Below are 20,078 nucleotides of genomic sequence, written 5' to 3' on the forward strand. Positions count from 1 at the left end.
AAGGTATGTACTTCAGAGTAGAGGAGTTGCTAGTGTAGAATATTTTCATATGTTTATATTTTCTTCACACAGGTTCATGATCCTCTCTCCCAATTCTGAAATCCAAAAACCGTTATTCCCATTAGTTTGCAATAACATCTTCTGTTAGTGGAAATTGACCTGTTGTTTTTGTTATGTGCCATTGAGTCAGCCCTGACTCATAGCGACCCCTCCTGGGGTTTCCAAGGTGGTATCACTATGGAAGTAGATTGCCCAACCTTCCTTCTGAGGGGTGGCTGGTGGGTTTGAACCTCCAACCTTCTGGTTAGCAGTCAAGTGCCTTAGGCACTATGCTACCCAGAGCTCCTAGAAATTGACCTAAGATAACATAAGTCTATCATTTACCACATTTAGTGTGAATATTCATGCTTTACTGCAGAAAGATTAGTGTGTGCACCACAGAATTCTGCTTCTGAACCTATTGTGAGTGGTGATGTAAACACTGAAAAAGAAAAAAATTTTGAAGCTCATCTGTGGTAGTTATGTTTGTGTGTCAACCTGGTTGAGTCACTGGGCAGCTGGTGGTAGTTATTCCCCATGATGAGACTGGCAATCAACTCCATGGTGGGATCTACCACAAGCAGCTGAGTAGCTGCCTTTGGGATGGGGTCTGCTTCCTGTATGTAAGAAGAAGCCTTGGGAATGTTCCCTAGCATATGGCACGCTTGGACCCTGCATGTAGCCATGTCATTGTTCAGCAGCCTGCCATGCTTTGCCCACCTTGGGACTTACAATGAACTTGAATTAATGGCCTGCTGTGTGGTTTGGTAACATTGGGATTGTGCCTTTTTACTTGTCAACCTTGGGCTTCTCAGCTTCAGCAGCCAGCAGCTGTCTCAGTGAAGAAATGCCTCTAGTTCCAGTGGGCCGGGAGCAGTAGGCAGAGCTGGACCCCAAGGTTGAGGGGCTTTCACCCAACCCCTAGAGCCTGGCACTTTGAACTTGGACTTAAAGCCTCCAAACTTTTAGAGAATAAAATCCTGTTTGTTAAGGCCATCCCATTTGTGGTATATTTCTTGTCAGAGTGGCACTAGGTAACCAGAACATCATCTAATATCGAGAGTTTTCAATATAGCCTGGCAGACGTGTGTCAAAAAAGTTCTCCAAATTGGCTGAACCAATTTACAATTCCACCAACAGTACGAGAGTTCATTTTCCTCTCATCCTTGCCCAGACGTGATATTGTCAGACTTTAAAAGTTATGCCGATTTGATCAGTGAGAAGAGACAGCTTGCTGCTGTCTTAATTTGCATTTTCCTGGTTACTGAAAAGAATGAGCAGATTTTCTTATGTGTGTTGGCCATTCGGATTTCCTCTCTGGGAATTATCTGCTCATATGTCTATGCATCTTTTCAGTATTATTTCTTAGCTTTCCATAAACTGACTCTAGCACCGCATTCAAGTAGTTCTAGTTTTCAGTTCATTGAGAATTTGGATTTGTCCTTTCAAAGGCCTCTTTTTTTTTTTCCTGAGATAATAATGAAAGAAACTAAGATATTTCAAATGAGGACTATTTCTGCCTTTTTCAACACAAGGAGTAATATTCAGGATCCACAATAAAAACACAGCAGAAAAAGATTCCTCTTCCCCTCCCCTAACTAATTAAATGCTGAGCTCACCACAATTTTCTAACATAAATTCTAACCTAAATTATACAGCCAAGCTACATTATGATTTAAAAGACATTAAAGTTTCACAGTCTAATGTGCAGTTTTTGATGTAAATGTTGAGATACTGTTAGCTGTTTAGATAAATATACCTGGCTGATTACTTATATGATTAATTTAAATAAGCCTGCTCCATTGGGCAGGTATAAGACAGCATCACACAGGAAACCATCCTCTTTCTGACAGGAAGTCATCTGCCCACTGACAGAATTCTCAGGTGAAGGGCAAACAATCTGAAAGCTGTTAAGCTGACAGAAGAAAAAAAATGTGGCTTCCTCCTTCAGTAAACGTAATGGAAAATGATGGAAAACCTGAAGTTCTTCTTGATCCCTGTGTTGGTAAGGCTGTGTGTGCAATTAAAGTTTCCTAACATGTCTTTGGCTTCCTGGATGTGAAGTGTTATTTATATCATGTACACTCTGTTGGTAGACATGCAATCACTCATTCTGAATGAAAGGACTATATTCAGAATGATGAGTAGTTTACACAATACTTTTATAGTAAATATATCATTTGGTATTTTCAATACCCCATGTGAAGTAGAAATGTTTGGTTCCATTTGTTAGCCCAGAAAACTCAGGCTCTGGGGATGTGATTTGGATTTAATCCACCTAAGGACAGGGCTTGGAGATTGGGGAGGGGAATGGATTATAAACAGGCCTTAAACAGAGGCCACACATTCAAGGGCCTACTGGCTAGCAGGTAATGGAAATCATCAAAGCTGTTGGATGTAAACAATAGGGAGTGGTGGGGACTGTGGCAAACTGGAGAGATCACAAATCCTTCTTTAAAAAAGGCAGCTATGACTCATCTCTAGCATATCATTGCCATGTGGGAATATGGGTCCAGTGTTGCCAGAGCTTTTTATTTTTCAAGAGAAATTATAAATCTGGGTGTTATACAAAATACTCTGATTTTTAAATGTTGGCAAATAATTCAATTAAAGAAACTGGAATAGGTGTTTTTGCCTGGTGATGAAAGGTAGGGATAGGGCACTTCTAGTGGAGTAAATACTTGTATATAAATACACACATGTAACAAATGCACTAGGCACTATTCTAGGCACTCTACATGTATTATTAATTTAATCCTCATCCCAACTCTGTGATTTAGATACTATGAGGATCTCATTATAGATGTAGATGTAACCAAGTCACTGTCTCAGGCCCACAAACTCTGGGATTTGGCATTTGTGATGTTGGCATTTGTGAGTCATGTCCAGGAGTGGGCAGTGGGAGCAGTCTGCTCCCAGTGTAGCAACGAGAGGAGCATTGTCTGTAGAGAAAGAACTTAAAACAGTAATGAAAATTAACACTATGTACCGGTGGCACAGTGGTTAAAACAATCAGCTGCTAATCAAAAGGTTAGCGGTTCAAACTCACCAGCTGTTCTGTGGGAGAAAAATGAAACAGTTTGCTTTCATAAACATTTGCAGCCTTGGAAACCCTATGGGGAGTTCTACTGTGTCCCATATGGTCACTACGAGTTCAAATTGACTCTTTGGCAATGGGTATGCATTATTGTTGTTCTGTGCCGTCATGTCAGAACCGATGCATAGTGACCCCCTCCTTGGGTTTCGGAGGCAGTATCACTATGGAAGTAGATTGCCCAACCTTCTTTTCGAGGAGTGGCTGGTGGGTTTGAACCACCAACCTTCTGGTTAGCAGTCAAGTGCCTTAGTACGCTACCAGAGCTCGTTGAGTATCCATAGGCAATTTCAAACAATGTCTGATAAAATTACATATCCCTGAAAAACAAATAAGCAAAAAAAAAATTTATTGGTCTAAGTTCAAAATAATTTGCGAGTTTTATAAGCTACTGCTGAGTTTTAATAGATAATAAACTTTAAATAACACATTTTAAAAACTCATGCTTTAATAAACACTGTAATCTATATGAATGTTAATTCTAAGAACTCAGTCTGCCTGATACACAGGGATTTACCTCACTGTTTGTTGTGAGAATATCTGTTGGAATCATTTGAGCTTGTTTCTGGGACAGGTCTTGTTTCCCACCCCTATAATGTTACACATCCCTGGTTTAAAAGCACATTCAGAACAAGAAACAATAGCACAGTGATTGTAAAGACAAAGAAGCAGAACTTGAGTCACTTCAATGCTGCCATTCTATTTGACCACTTAGAATTTTCATTTGGTTTAAAATTTAAATCAGTGAAACAATGTGAACTGCAAAGTATATTTTTGTTTGGTAAGTGTAAATTTCATCTTATGCATGAAGTATTTTATTGAATTTTCACAATGCTTAATATTTGAGATTTCTTTTTAATGTTATTTTACTTATTATTTAATGGTTAATATCCTCTAGTTACTCATTATCACAACAGGCCAACGTGGTGGTGGTGTTATGTGCCATCCAGTGGGACCGACTCATAGCGACCCCTCCTTGGGTTTCTGAGGCAGTATCACTACGGAAGTAGATTGCCCAACCTTCCTTCCAAAGAGTGGCTGATGGGTTTGAGCCTCCAGCCTTCTGGTTGTGTTAGGTTTTTTTTTTCTTCTTCTTCTTCTCTCACTGCCGTGGAGCCAGATCCAACTTATAGCAACTCCTCCTTGGGTTTCCCAGGTGGTATCACTACAGAAGTAGATTGCCTAACCTTCCTTCCAAGGAGTGACTGGTGGGTTTGAACCTCCAGCCTTCTGGTTAGCAAATGCCTTAGGTACTACGCCACCATATTTCTGTAATTAAAAATTACTAATCTAATTCTTTTCCCCTTTTTGGCTGTAACGTTTATTATTTGCTTATATTTATTCATTGCTGGCTTGCTTACATATACAAAATTCGTTAAGACAAAATGTGTTTTTTTTTCCCTAGACATTATGATATTTCATTTACTGTTTATTATTGAAAATAATTGTCTTATAAAGGAGGGCGTGTTACAGAATGACCCTTTCTAGTGGTCAAATGCTTGAGGTATGCCACTGGAGGTTTAAAATATCCAGGTGTATCCAATGAATGGCCAGAGGAGCAGGGGTGGGAAAACAGTGGTAATGCTAGTGAGGTAAGCAAGGACCACGCCATGGCAGGCCTGGGTTCGTGGCTAGGAGTTTGAAATTGCTAATAAAGGCAAGTGGAAGCTCTGGTGGGATAGTGCCTAAGGCACCTGACTACTAACCATAAAGCTGGTGGTTCAAACCCACCAGTCACTCCTCAGAAGGAAGATCTGGCAATCTACTTCCGTAGTGATACCGCCTGGGATGTCACTCAGAGCTGGATCACTACAAGTTTGGCTTCTTTAGTTTAACAAAGGCAACTAGAGATGGTTGGAGAGGTGAAGGGTGTAATAGGACCTGGGTTGCTGGTGTCAGTGCAGACGGAGATCACAGGGAGCTATCGACACACCCTACCCCCCCCAAGCCCACAGGCTGGGCAGTGCTGGGAGGGAGGTGTAGGGAATCTGTTTCTCTAGCAAACGTCTATGTTTGAGGACTGCCTAGGTGTTCAATCAGGGCTTAGCAGGGATAATACATATATGGCTGCACTTCTGGGTGGCCTAGACAGGTGATGAGCTGGTAGAGATCCACCCACTGTGCAGTCATTGTTGGCCACCCACAGGAGCCAGACTAACTGGTAGAAGCAAATGGTCACTGATCCCAGCAGTGGATGAACATACAGAATGTGAAAGAACTTTACTTGGAGTAAAAGTACAAACAGAAAATGAGTTTCATAAGCCAAGCAGCATGTCTGGGCATTGATAAAAGGCAGCAATTTCTGTAATTAAATGGCGCCATTACCTTAATTATGACGAAGTTTTGAAAAGCAGTGTGTAAAAAAGGCTGAAGCCATTCCAATACTCCCATTAATTTTTTTCTTTTTTTTTATCTTCTTGAAAACCAGGGTTTCTAGCTCAGTGATGATGCTGAAGGTCCATGGTTAGTGTTCCTTTCCTATGTTTCCAGGGACCAAGACCAAAACCTAGCTATAAGCTCATCCAACAAGGAGCCTACATGGTTGCTGCCATGGTACCTGCTCACTATGGGCCAAGCATGAAGGTGGCAAGACTGAACAGGGGAATATTCTAAAATACTAATAGGCTACTCAAAGGATCAAGGGGGCAACAAGTAAATTGCAAGGGAAGAAGAAAGATGGGGGAGGGCTATAGATGAAAAAAAAAAGACTAAATAGACATTTCAATTAATTGCAATGTATGAACCTTATTTAGAGCCTGATTTTTAAAAGAAACTAAAAAAAAAAAAAGCAAATTACGGCATTTATGTGACAGTTGGGTATTTGAACTACAGCTGAGTATTTTGTCATTTTTATTTTATGATTAAGTGATTATTGTTAAATTTTCAGCCCTCATAATGGTATTGTGGTTATATTATATACACGAGAGCCTTTATCTTTTAGAGATGCACTGAACTGCAGATGAAACGACAGGATATCTTCATTTGTTTCAAAAAGTTCCTGGGAGCGGGCTCTGCGAGGCTTTGTAAAACGCAGGACTGGCCATGGAAGAATGGTGGTTTGATTGGTCAGTCATGGGCTTTATTATATTCATGTGTCTACTCTTGTGAATGTCTGACATCTTCCATTGTGAAAAGTTTTAAAAATATTACTAAGTTGTTTGTTTGTTTTTTAAGATTCTGGTGATACTCATATAACAACAGGTTCCTTTAAAATTCTCTTTCAATCCTTGTATGCTCAAGGAGAAAGATTTATGTGGCTATGCCTTCAACACTTCTCTGGAGTTCGCTCATCTTTGGGTTGAACAGACAGCAGGCTTTGGGTTTCAGCTTTTGGCAGGAAACAGTATCTGTTTGTAATATGAAGACATTCCTTTGTCTCCTATGTATATTTATAGTTAGCTTCTATTTTGGTAACAGATACTGGTTTTCTATTTACAGACATGACATAGAGTTTGCTTCTTAAATAAAGTTATATAAACACTTTGATTTGAAGGCAAATAGTAAACATGGACAAGCAGTACTCAGATACTATAAACAAAATTTAGGGTGGCAGGAATTGACAAAAGTTTGGGAACCACTTATACAGTCACAAGCCACATTTTCTTATCTCACTTTTTTCTAGCCGTCTCACACAAGTTGGTGGTCCTTTCTGTCCTCAAGGGTTTCTGTGCCTTTCTGCATCTCAGATAAAACACTGATGTCTGGAGAGAGGAGGTAAAATCAACTACCCAGAGAAGATATGGATTGGCCTGGACCAAACCATTTTGGGCTAAATTCAAAACCATAATCCCAACACCCACAAGACATAACATCAAACACGAGTGAGGTTAGTGGTGTTCAAAGATACTCCACTCTTTGAGTTTTTGGGCTCTCTGTAGAATGCATGGTATATGGTTGCTTTATCTTAAACAAATGGACTCAGGAGATCTGTGACAACCAGACACTACCCCTTATCAGACCCACAGGCAAATGGAACTAGAGGGAAGGGTTCAGGGTGGGGGAGAAGAAAGACTTTAACAACTTGTGTCCACAGGGCAGGTATGTTTTGTTAGCCTTGCCCAGGGTTTGCGTGATTGCTTTTTTGTTTAATTCAAACTTTTTATTCTGAGATCACTGTAGATTCACATGCAGTTGGAAGAAATAATACAGAGATCCCCATACTTTTTATCCAGTTTCCTCCAATGGTAACATCTTACAAAATTATGTAAGACAGTAAACCAGGATACTAATAATGATAGTCAAGATACAGTGCATTTTCATCCTTACAAGGATCCCTCATGTTGCCTTTTTACAGGGGAACCTTTTCCCCACCCACCCCACCTCTCACCCCTGAAAAGCATTACTCTGTTCTCCATTTCTATAATGTTGCCATTTCAAGAATATTATACAAATGGAATCATACTATATGTAATCTTTTGTGATTGAATTTTTTTGCTCAGCATAATTCCAAGTTGTTGCTTTTATCAGTAGTTTATTCCTTTTTATTGCTGAGCAGTATTCCTGGAATAGGTGTAGTGTATACTATGTACTATCCACCTATTGAGGGACACACATTCAGGTTCTTTCCAGTTTTGACTTTTATAAATAAAACTGGTATAAATGTTCATGTACAGGTTTTTATGTGAACACAAGTTTTCATTTTTTTGGGTTAAATGTCCAAGAGTGGGTATGCTTGTTTTTCATGAATTAGTTGCCATCATTTACCATCAGGTTGTTTCACTTAAAAATCTATATTACTGATTTCCTCTCAACCATTAGAAGATCTGGAAAGACGGGGCCATGGTGACTTACAATCCTAATGGGCCAGTCCACAAATGCCCCGCCTGATCCCTTTCCTTTGTGTGTTTGTTTGCCTGTTCTAGGTAGACTCCTGGTTCACCTGATATAATTGGGCAGAACAACTTCACTCTGCTTTGTGGTTAATCTACTACCACTAGTTGCTGTGGAGCCGATTCCAACTCCTGGTAACCTAATGTATGTCAGAGTAGAACTGTGCTCCACAGGGTTTTCAATGGCTTTTTCAGGAGTAGATAACCAGGTCTTTCTTCAGAGGTGCCTTTGGGTGGACTGGAACAGCCAACCTTACAGTTAGCAGCAGAGGACGTTAACTGTTTGCACCACCCAGAGACTCCCTCTGTGGTTACTAGACTCTGAGAATTGGAACATGATGAATCATATCTTGATTTTTAAAACATATGTAAAAATTTGCTTGTATACGGATAAAACTTCTTAAAGTATATTCAAGTGGAAAACACTAGTTGCCTATGGGGAAGGGAACTGGGGGATTGGGACAGTGAGGAGCAATCATTTTCATTGTGAATCCTTTTGTGCCTTTTGAGTTTAAACAAATTGACTTATTACCTACTCAAAATAAAAATCAACAAAAAATATTTAAACAAATACAGAAACACTTCCTCACAAATACTCCCTATAGCTGTTTTGTTGTTATGTGCCGTTGAGTCGGACCTGACTCATAGCGACTCCTCCTTGGGTTTCTGAGGCAGTATCATTACGGAAGTAGATTGCCCCATCTTTCTTCGGAGGAGTAGCTGGTGGGTTTGAATCACCAGCCTTCTGGTTAGCAGTCAAGTGCCTTAGGCACTATGCTACCAGTTTTAGCATACATTTTTCTCTTCCGTTTCTTCAGAATGCCCATTGGAACTTCCCCTCCCAAAGTACTTAGTTCCACAGCATGAAGAGCCCTCAGTTCTGGGCTCTCTAAAGAAAGCTTCTTCCCACACACCTCAGACCTTCAAGCTGAGCAAGATCCCAAAACACCCTTCTTTACCATCCTAGAGCTCCACGGTCCCTGAAGGGCAGGTTGAGAAGCCCATTGAGGTAACTGTGCCCAGCCCTGGGGCCACCTCCTCTATATGCCTTCCCCAGTGGACTGAGAATTACCCTATCCTTCCACATCATTGGGGGGCATCAACTTGTACTTTACTGGTTTCACATCAGGACTTACTTCCTAGACCCCTTACACAAACTGGGCCTTTGTCCCCTCACTCAGCCCCTTTTTCTGGAGTCCTTCTGGGATGGCCCCTCCCTACAGAGCAAGATTAAAATTTTAGAGGCACTGAAAAGTACAGGCATACCTCAGAGATATTGCAAGTTTAGTTCCAGACCACCACAATAAAGCGAGTATCTTAATAAAGTGAGTCACAATAATTGTTTGGTTTCCTAGTGCATACAAATGTTTATACATACTGTAGTCTATAAAGTGTGCGTTAGCAGTATGAAAGAGTTTGAAACATGAGAATTATCAAAATGTGACAGAGACACGAAGTGAGCACATGCTATTGGGAAAATGGAACTGACAGGCTTGCTCCACGAGGTTGCCACAAACCTTCAATTTGTGAAAAACGCAGTATCTGTCAAGCACAATGTAGTGCCTAAGGCACTTGACTGCTAACCAGAAGGCTGGTGGCTCAAACACACCAGCCACTCCTCAGAAGGAAGATGGGGAAATCTACTTCCGTAATGATACTGCCTCGGAAACCCAAGGAGGGGTCGCTATGAGTTGGGTCCAACTCCACGGCACATAACAACAACAACAACAGCCAAGCACAATAAAAGGAGGTATGCCTTTATATGGTACCTGCTCATCCCACCCTTTCATGCAATTCATGATAAAAACAACTCCTAACTAGGATACTGACATTGATATAGTCAAGATACAAAGCAAAATGTAGACTGGTCAAAGATTTTTGCTGCACAATTCCAGATGAATTCAGTGAATTTGTTCCCCCTCTTTTTAAAGAGGAAGGTATGCTCTGGCCCCATTGGCAACCTAGGTCTGCCCTTTGGGTAACTCCACTAAAATCGTGGATGAAATGCTAAGGACAGAGCTTTGGGATTAGAAAGCCCCAGCGCTGCCTCTCATGGTTGGGTGCTCTTGGGTCCATTTAACCCCTTTTCCTCCTGGAGAAATGGATCTTTTCTCTTCCTCACCCCCCAGCAAGGATGTGAGGTTTAAACAAGGAGGCAGCAGTCCTTCCGTGCTTCAGAGGGGCCCTTCTCCGTGCTGAACTGGAGTTCCTTCTTCTGGAAAGCCGACTAGGCTGAGGCGCCCGTCGCACTCTATATCCCAGATTTCCCCGGTAAGTGTACGTTCACTGTCGATGCCCCGGAGTGCACGCAAGGTGGCGGGAGCCGGCAGGCTCCCTAGTGCTGCCACCAAGCGGCCCGCCCAGGCCTGGCTCAAACCCAGTGGCGCCGAATGAATGACTGCAGGATATGAAAGGCCCCACGTTGGCGCCCAGTACAGAAGAGTTTAAAACCAAGAGAACAAGCGTGCAGGCCGAGAAATTGAGCGAGCTTCCCGCGTGGCCGAGGGGCAGTACGCGAGCGCGCGTGCTCAGCCTGTTACCACATGGGCGCGCGCCCCAGTCCCTTCCCTCCCCCAACTCCATAACCTGGGGTCCGCGCCCAAGTTCCTTCCTTCCGCCTGGCGAGGCACCGAGAGCGCCGGTGGGGGTCGGGACCTGGGGTGGAGTCGCCGAGAGCTCGGCCCCTCAGTCCGCTCGGTGGCCCGCCGGGACCCAGGAAGTGGCTAGAGGCCACGGCCCTTGCCCCGCCCCCCTCCTGCATTATCACCTGCTACCCCGGCGCGCGCCGGCGAGGACCGAGGGCGCGAGGGGGAGCGCGCAGGCGGTGAAGCTCCGAGTCGCCGGAGGTGAGGGAGGCGAGGCAAGGATGGCGGCGCGGGGCCGGAGGCAGCCGAAGCTGCTTCTGCTTGCTTTCGCGGTGCTACTGCCCCTGGGTCCAGCCGTCGCGGCGTCCAAGCTCAACATCCCCAAAGTGCTTCTGCCCTTCACGCGGGGTACGCGCGTCAACTTCACGCTGGAGGCCTCGGAGGGCTGCTACCGCTGGTGAGGTACCTGGCCGGGCGAGGATGGCGGGGGCCTCAGGCAGGGGCGGGTGTGTCCTCATCGGGCCTGCAGGTAGCAGGTGCGGTGGCTTGGCCAGGGCGGCGGGGACCGAATGGCCGGTCCGGCTCAAGCTACGGGCGCGCGCCTTACGCCTGGGGCTGGTGCGGGGGAGGCAGACGGGCGCGCACCCCCGATGGGCCGCGCACAGCAGGTGCACCGGCGCGCGCTTGCTGGGTCCTGGGGCTGAGTGTGGAGAGAGCAAGAGGCTACGGATGGAACCTCTGGGCACGCGTGAACTGCCGCATGCGCGCGGGACGCCGCCACAGCGCATGGCGCCGCTCGGGCCTCCGCGTCGTGCTGGCCTATGCGACCTTTCGCGCCTCAGCGATGGGAAGAAAGGGCGCCTGGCGGTCGGAGTTGGGTTGTGTATTTGTGGATTGTAGGGCAAGAGAAGGCCTGACTTGTGAGAACGAGGGGTTTGAAGCAGCGGATTCACGGAAGGCCTCATCGGGGAATGGGATTTCTTATGTAGAGAGAGAGGAATGTTCCACAGTGTTGGGCCCGGGTTGGGATCCACGTGCATTTTACTTACCTTTCTTGTTGGGATTTCAGGGAGGAGGTGGTAACCGCCCTGTAAAAGGTGATGAGTTTATCTGGTGTCCGAACATTCTCTGGCACGAACTCGTTTGGGTATGGGATTTATGGGGAAGTGTGGAAAGAGGCTGTGGGAAACCAAAACCCTTGAGGAATGTGGTTGAACCGTATTTGTCCAGCATCATTGGAAGGAACCTTAGATGAAAGGCCTTTCTGAGGTGAACCCTTAAGGGTCTATTTTCCAGGTGAGGAATGAGAGGTTAGGCAATGGTTGGTGATTGACCTTCGGTTGCCTAACCAAACCAAAAACCAAACTCACTGCCACCAAGTCGTTTCCGGCTCATAGCGACTCCTTCTTGGGTTAATGAGGCAGTAGATTGCCAAACCTTCCTTCCCAGGAGTGGCTGGTGGGTTTGAACCGCCAGCCTTCTGGTTAGCAGTCAAATACCTTAGGCACTACACCACCAGAGTTCCTTCAGGTTGCCCACAGAGTGGGTAATACCTGACTTTGGTCCCTTTTTGGCACTGCTCCTTCTGACTATCTGGGGACTTGAATTCTTCTCTCATTGGTGGTGTGTGACCTGTAAAACCCAAGGGACTGAGGAAACTAGAGGTCTCTTTTCCCCATGTGTATACTCACCCAGGTAGCTGAGGAGTCCTGACTAGGTCTCTGGTTGGGCAGGAGTGATGTGGAGACCTAGTTCTTCCATTTGTGTGACCATGTGACCATGACACTTGGGCTATGGTGCTGAATGTTGAAAGACTCTATTCAGAGAGTAAAGGTTCCTTAACAGGGTCGCTGGGAGCTCTGGAAGCGTGGTGCCTAAGGACTTGACTGCTAACTAGAAGGCTGGCGGTTCAAACCCACCAGCCACTCCTCGGAAGGAAGGTTGGGCAATGTACTTCTGTAGTGATACTGCCTCCGAAACCCAAGGAGCGGTTGCTATGGGTCCCTTGACTTGAGGGCATATAACAACAACAAAAACAGCAGGATTGCTATGAGTCAGATCCAACTCTAGGGCAGTGAGTTTGTTTTGTTTTTTGAGCAGGATGGAGGCTTCATAGGTGTTACTGAGGCATTTCCACCTCACAGCCACTTGCTGGAGATGAAAAGAAGGAAATAGTCCCCTGTACTCTCTCACCTCCCCATGATACACTGTTTCTGCCCCCTTTCTTTCTGGGTTTCAAGGCCTTGCCAATATTGAGGCTTAGCAAGTTCTGACCACATTACAGAAAACCATGTGTGTGTGTGTGTGTGTGTGTGTGTGTACTGATGCATGTAATCTGTTGGAATATTAATTTAGGCAGGTATGGTTCCCCAAAGGAGCACAGGTGGCACAGTGATTAAGTGCTCAGCTGCTAGCCAAAATGGTTGGTAGCTTGAACCCACCAGCCAATCTGGAAGAAAGATGAGATAGTTGGCTTTTGTAAAGATTACAGCTTTGGAAACCCTATCGGGCAGTTCTTTTCTGACCTGTAGGGTTGCTATAAGTCAGAATCCACTCGATTGCAACAGGTATGGTGCCCAGAGGCTGGATCCACATTCTGTGTTGCCTGCAGTACCTTCACATATTTATTTTTTGAAAGTCTACCTCCCGAAATAAGTATGGGTTAGGCAATTGCATTTTGGGTTTAGTGCCTTATACACCTGGATGACTGGAGAGTCTTATTTCTGGCTTCGTATCAGAGACTTTAAATTTTCTGTATCCCTGTCTAGGGCCCTGTCTTATGTGGGAAGATCAAGTATGAGTCAGTGGCTTGGAGGGAATACATTTTCATTCTCTTATTGAAGTTGTCTGTTCTCTTGATATATGGGGAAGAAATAGGAAACTGGTTATTAAAAACAGCTGGCTTCCAATGAATCTCTTTATCCCTTTGGATATATTTCTGTTGTTTCCTCTGAGATTCTGTAGCTGTACTTTTTTTCTGAAAAACTTTTTTAAAACAAATTTTCTTTGCTAAGAGGAGCTGATGGACTTTGGCAGATTTTAGTTTACTGATACAGTTTCATCGGAGGAAAGGAAAAAATCTGATGCATCAGAGAAGTGCTAAGTACATTATAAGTTATTTTGTGTCTGATCCATAGTTTTTATTGCAGATGCGTGACTGCTTGTGCTAAGTGTCTTAGAGATGTTTGGTAGCTGTGGTTTTCCTTTTACTTCATAGAAAAATATCCCATCAATCAAGCACTGAAAGTGTTTTCTTTATTTTTAGTAGTACTATTCCTAGTTTAGGAGCTCTGGTAGCATAGTGGCTAAAGCACTTGACTGCTAACCAGAAGGCTGGCGGTTCAAACCCACCAGCCACTCCTCGGAAGGAAGGTTGGGCAATCCTACTTCCGTAGTGATACTGCCTCGGAAACCCAAGGAGGGGTCGCTATGAGTCGGGGCCGACTCGACGGCACACAACAACAACAACAACAATTCCTAGTTTAGTTATCTACTGTTTTAGTATCGAAGAGAATCTCCTCTGAAGATTTTTAAGAGTTGACATGCAGACAAGTTATCTATCTGCAGCCTAAGCCTGGGAAAAAATATCCTTCTCATCCAAGGAGTTCATTGTTGAGTGTCCAAGATAACTAGCCTTCTGGTTAGCAGTCAAATGCCTTCAGCACTATGCCACCAGAGCTCCTAACTAAATAGTTGGTTAGATAAAGTAAAAAAACAAGAGAATACAGGCCCAACTGGGTAATAAAAATGAGTTCCCGAAACATCTTAGAACATGGGTGAACCTGGAGGCCATTATGTTGAGTGAAATAAGTCAATCACAAAGAAAACAAATACTGTATGTTCTCACTTTTAGGAAATGACTTGAGCAGATATATACACAGAAGCTAATGTTCATTAGAGGAACTCTGATAGCATAGTGCCTAAGGCACTTGACTGCTAACCAGAAGGCTGGCAGTTTAAACCCACCAGCCACTCCTGGGAAGGAAGGTTGGGCAATCTACTTCCTTAGTGATACCGCCTTGGAAACTCAAGGAGGGGTCGCTATGAGTCGGGTCCTACTTGATGACACCTAACAACAACAACACAACAATGTTCATTAGTGGTTACCAGGAATGGGAGGTAAGGGGAATTCACTCTCTAGATAATAGAAACGTTTTTTTCTTTGCTGAGAGGAGCTGATGGACTGGCAGATTTTAGTTTCCTGATAGTTTTTGTAGGAGGAAAGGAAAAAATCTGATGCATCAGAAAAGTGCTAAGTACTTTGCAAGTTATTTTGTGTCTGATCAGTAGTTTTGATTGTAGATGTGTGACTGCTTGTGCTAAGTGTCTTCTTAGAGATGTTTGGTAGCATTTTCAATGCTTGATTGATGGGATATTTTCTTATGAAGTATACACAGCTTGGTGAAGGTAAACAGTGTCACTAAAATACACACAAGAAAATAGGACATGTTGGTCTGTGGCATATCTAATTTCAAAACAACAGCAACAACAACCAAAAAATACAGTGAAAACTGTAAAAGCTGAAGCCTATGTAAGGCAGAAACCTGTCAGAGAAAAAAAAATGTTTTCCTCTAAAATGAGTGATAGGAAAGTGGTAAGACTGCATGCACCCTGTCAAAGGTGGAAAACTTGTAAGACCTGGAAAAGCAAGGCAGTCCCATCGAGTTCTGGCTTTTGTAGTTGTAGATATATATGTTTGTATGTAGGCATATATGTATGTAGGTCTGTATATGTGAGTATCTATAGCTGTATGCATATGTGTATGCATATATGTGATAGTATTCAATATACAATAAAGCACATAGGGGGCACAGTTATAAATACTTCTTAGATGTAACCGAATACCTCACAGGATTGATTTTCTGAGTTTGAAGGAATAGTACTATAGTTTTATGGAAAATCTTGATCAATTGGCATAATGTAGTTCATAAAGTCATTTTCTACATCCTGGTTTGGTGAGATGTGTCTGGGATCTTAAAAGTGATCATCTAAGATACAACTGTTGGTCTCACTTGTCCAGAGCAAAAGAGAAAAAAGGAAACCAAACACTCAAAGAGGAAACCAGTCTACAGGACAAATAGTCTACAAGAATCATGGCCTCATTTACTTTCAGACCAGAACTAGATGGTGCCTGGCTACCACTACCACTTGTACTAATCAGGGCCACAATAGATGGACCCTAATAACATGGGAGAAAAATGTAGAAGAAAACCCTAAATTCCCCCCCAAAAAAAAAACCCCAATAAATCTATTGGACTGGTCGAGACTGGAGGACTCTCTGAGTCTATTGTCCTGTGGTGTTCTTTAAACGTTGAATCAAAATTAACCCCTGAGGTTACCTTGTAGCTAAATAACAGATTGGCTCACAAAATAAAGAATATCACCTAAGAGTACCGTGCTCCTTTAAAAAATCATCTATGTGAGACCACATGGTCAACAATTACTTTACAACAAAAATAAGAATTTAAGGGGACAGGGAAACAAGATTAATGGAAACAGGACAACCAGAACTGAAATAATGAGAATGTTCACTGAATAAAACACTGTTTTCAAACAAATGCCCTGCTGGACCCTATAGTAAATTGTGTTCATCCTTTGATTTGCCACTTAACTCCATGTTTACTGAAATCACAGTGTGCCTTTTGTGTTTCTTGATTTTAAAGCATCAAATAATTGAACAAATTCAGGGCCAGAAAGAATCACAGAAATCATTTATAATGACATATCTGACAAGGGACTTACCTCTAGAATTTATAGAAAACTCCAGTACCTCAATAACAAAAAGACAAACAATCCAATTAAAAAATGGGCAGAAGATATGAATAGACACTTCACCAAGGAGGATATTAAAAATATCCTGGTCACAGCCAGCCACCCAGAGGGACCGAGTAGTTGAACCTTGCGGGCTTGGGACCATAGTCGCAGGGGACATCAAGTTCAATTGGCATAACATACTATACAAAACATTGTTCCACCTCCTACTTTCGCGAGTAACGACTGGGATCTTAAAAGCTAGCAAGCTGCCATCTAGATGCATCGATGGGTCTCTCCTCATCCAGAGCAAAGAAGAATGAAGAAAACCAAAATTCATGGCAACAATTAGTCCAGTGAATGGTACACCATCCAATCTGCAGCCTATATGACTATGAGACCAGAAGAACTAGATGGTGCCTGGCTACCACTGTCATCCACTTGGAAGGGGATCTATGTAGGAGAACCTTGATAGAGAGGGAGAATAATGTGGAACAAAAGTCAAAATCATTTGGAAGAAAAAAAAAGAGGGGGGAACCAGGTTTGCTGGTCCAATAGAGCTTTGTGGAACCACTGAAACTATGGCCCTGAGGTGCCCTTCAGGTCTGGAATTGAACCCACACCAGTGGTTTCCAGCCGAACAAAAGATAGGCATATGAGTTGAAAATTCACCTCAGGTAGATACACTCCTTGGAGAGAACAATCATGGGAGAAAGAAGGGCTGCTTATGCACAGGGAGACAGCTCAGGGGGCAGGAGTTCATGGAGGGATGGGCACTGGGAAGAGGTAACTATGGGGAGGAAGTGGGAGGGGAGCTGTTGCATTGTGGTAAACTGTGGTCAATGTCATGAGACAGAGTGTATGCGAACTGCTGTATGGAAAGTGAATTTGCTCTGTAAATCTTCACCCAAATCACAATAAAAGAAAAGAAAAGGAATCATTTAATGTTCTGCCTACATTTCTGGAGTCCTTGGGTGATGCAAATGGTTGAGTACAATGTTATTAGCTGAAAGGTTGGCAATTTGAACCTCACACAGAGGTGCTTCAGAAGATGAGCCTGGCAATCCGCTTCCAAAAGGTCATAGTCTTGAAAACTCTGTGAAGCGTTCTACTCTGCACATATAAGGTTGCCATGAGTCGGAATCTAATTGATGGCAACTAACCCCACCAACAGCCATGTTTCACAGGGGAAAGTCTGAGCATCAGAGAGGGAAGTGATCTATGTCACGTCCTGTAGAGGAGGGATAAAGACTAGTTGCAGGAGGAGCCCGTAGCACATACCTCACCTCAAGCTGTTTTACTGGGCTCTAATGCAATTCTTCCTTGGAGCTCTGGTAGCATAGTGCCAAGGGCACTTGACTGCTAAGCAGAAGGCTGGCGGTTCAAACCCACCAGCCACTCCTCAGAAGGAAGGTTGAGCAATCTACTTCCGTAGTGATACCGCCTTGGGAACCCAAGGAGGGGTCGCTATGAGTTGGGGCCGACTTGATGGCATATAACAACAACAATGCAATTCTTCCAGTTGCACCTAATATTACTGGCCCTGTAATAAGTTCCTGATTTTTTGTTGACATTTTTCATTATTGAGTTTTTCATAAAGTGTATTTCAATAGTTCCTTTTTCAAGCAAGCTTTTATTTCCAAAACATTATATGAAAAGCATATGATTGTAGCACAATCACAGTCTCCCTTTTGGTTTTCTTTTACTTCCTTGCTTTCTGCTTCAGTGCTCATATTACTTCTAGCCTGGTATTTGGGCCACTGGGTAACCTCCTTCTCCCCCCCGACTTCCAGCTAATATTAGAATTCACGTATGTTTCTGTATTGCGTCCTGGAGAGGGCGGTTGGGACAAGCCTGTTTGGAATGAACAGATACCGCTGGAGGAACAGTGTGTGCAGAGACCTGAGGAGGAACTCGGCTAGGTGTGTGGGATTAGGGAGCTAGGCAGGGGCCAGGCCATGTGGAAGCTTGTGGGCCATGGTTAGGAGACAGGAAGGGGTTGCCCTGGTCAAGTATTGGGTGGGGTTATTCTGAGCCTTGCTCGCCTCCTTTGCATCCTGGCCCTGAGGGCTGCCTACACTTGTGGTTTAGCAGCCCTGCAGAGGGCTTTGCTCAACCCCTGTTCCTCAGACCCAGTGAGGGAGGGGACAGGAAGTATCTATTGAATTGAGTTGACCTGATGCTCTGGGTTGTTTTCTTCCTATTTCCTTTGCAGGTGCCTCACTTTTCCTGGGCTCCAGCCACCCTTCAAGTTTGCTTTCTGCACCATGCAGGCTACATTCTGTTGGCAGTGGGTAGAGGATGGGACTCAGCATGTTGCGTCTCTTTGAACCTAGCCACCATGTGTGTCTCCTTCTACTGCCTCCAACCAGCCATGTCTGTGTGCAACTTTCACTTCTCCTCTTCATGTTGCTTTCTGGCCTGACCCACCAGTTCCACTGTCCCTGCCCAACTCCTATTCTTAGGATGTGAAGACTGGGGAGCAGGCCCTAAAAAGCAGTGCCCCCTGGAGCACAGGGCACATTATGCATGTCAGCGGGGCCTTGTGACATGGGTAATAAGAAAAAGTCACCCTTCCAAAATTCACTGTCAGTCTTTTAGATGTCCTCAATATGCCATTGACCCCTTTCAATACTTGCTTGTCTACCTAGAAAGCAGATCTTGGGTGCAGAAACTTTTGCAGGCAGCAGTGTCTCCCTAGCATCTGGTAGCATTGTTTTGATTCATCTGGTTGTTCTTATGGTTACCTCTGATATATGGCAAATGGTTGTTACTAAGTGCTATTGAGTTATCCCTGATGCATGGTGACCCATGTACAATGGAACAAAATGCCACCTGTTGTGATCATAGGGTTTTCATTGGCTGATTTTTGGATGTAGGTCACTAGGCCTTTCTTCATAGTCCATCTTAGTCTGAAAGCGTCACTGAAATTTACTCATCATAGCAGTACACAAGTCTCCACTGACAGATAATTGGTGACTGTGCATGAGGAACATTGGCTGGGAATCAAACCCAGGTCTCCTGCATGTAAGGTGGTAGTTCTACCACTGAATCACCACTACCACTGTGGCAAATAATAGGGTTTTTCTGTTTATAGTAGTGATACAGTAAAACTTGTGAAAGCTGGAAACTGTGTAAAGCAGAAACCTGTTAGAGTAGGAAAACTTAAATATTCTCCACTAGTAACAATGGAAAAGTGGTGAGCTGTACCTTGTCAAAAGCAGAAAACTTGCAAGACCCAGAGAAACAAGGCATTCCATCAAGTTATGGCCCTTACAGATTTCACTGTTTAAACTTTGCTTTTAAGGTAACTTAAGTAAAGAGGAATCAGTTTAAAAGAAACAAGTATAGTGGTACCTCGATGTGATGGACTCGGAAAGGTGGCATCTGTGGAGATGCCTGAGGTGGGGAAGGGCTATCCCCAGATGCAAATGTCCAGCCAGCTGCTCTTGCTGGCCAGAGACTGCCCTTGCTGTCCAGAGGGAAGGGCTTCCAAAGTTGCACAGTGTGTATGTGTGGGTGTGGGTGTGGGGATAGAGGGACCAAACATTACCCTGTACCAATTTTTCTGCTAAGTTGTAATTCTTGTATTCGTGAATAAATATTGCTCATGTTACCTACAGAACTTTTCTCAGTATGAATAGTGTTACTACCATGGACATTATTATGGTAAAATATGTATAACATAAAATGTATCATTTTAACCATTCTTTTTTTTTTTTTTAATTTTATTTTTTTATTAGGATTTGGGTGAAGATTTACAGAGTAAATTCACTTTTC

At 43.6% G+C, this 20,078-nt stretch overlaps 1 protein-coding gene across 1 annotated transcript in view; it reads left to right on the plus strand.

The window, feature by feature from the left end:
* Positions 1–10,828: 10,828 nt before the first annotated feature.
* NUP210 (nucleoporin 210) overlaps positions 10,829–20,078 on the plus strand; it is a 215,141-nt gene continuing 205,891 nt past the window's right edge. The window contains exon 1 of the mRNA XM_007950623.1: positions 10,829–11,004. Coding sequence (XP_007948814.1) covers positions 10,829–11,004 — 176 coding nt within the window. The remainder of the gene's footprint in view (positions 11,005–20,078) is intronic.

This window comes from Orycteropus afer, unplaced genomic scaffold (assembly GCF_000298275.1).
Source record: "Orycteropus afer afer isolate SDZICR_OR568_19922 unplaced genomic scaffold, OryAfe1.0 scaffold00283, whole genome shotgun sequence".
In the NCBI taxonomy this organism is placed as follows: domain Eukaryota; kingdom Metazoa; phylum Chordata; class Mammalia; order Tubulidentata; family Orycteropodidae; genus Orycteropus; species Orycteropus afer.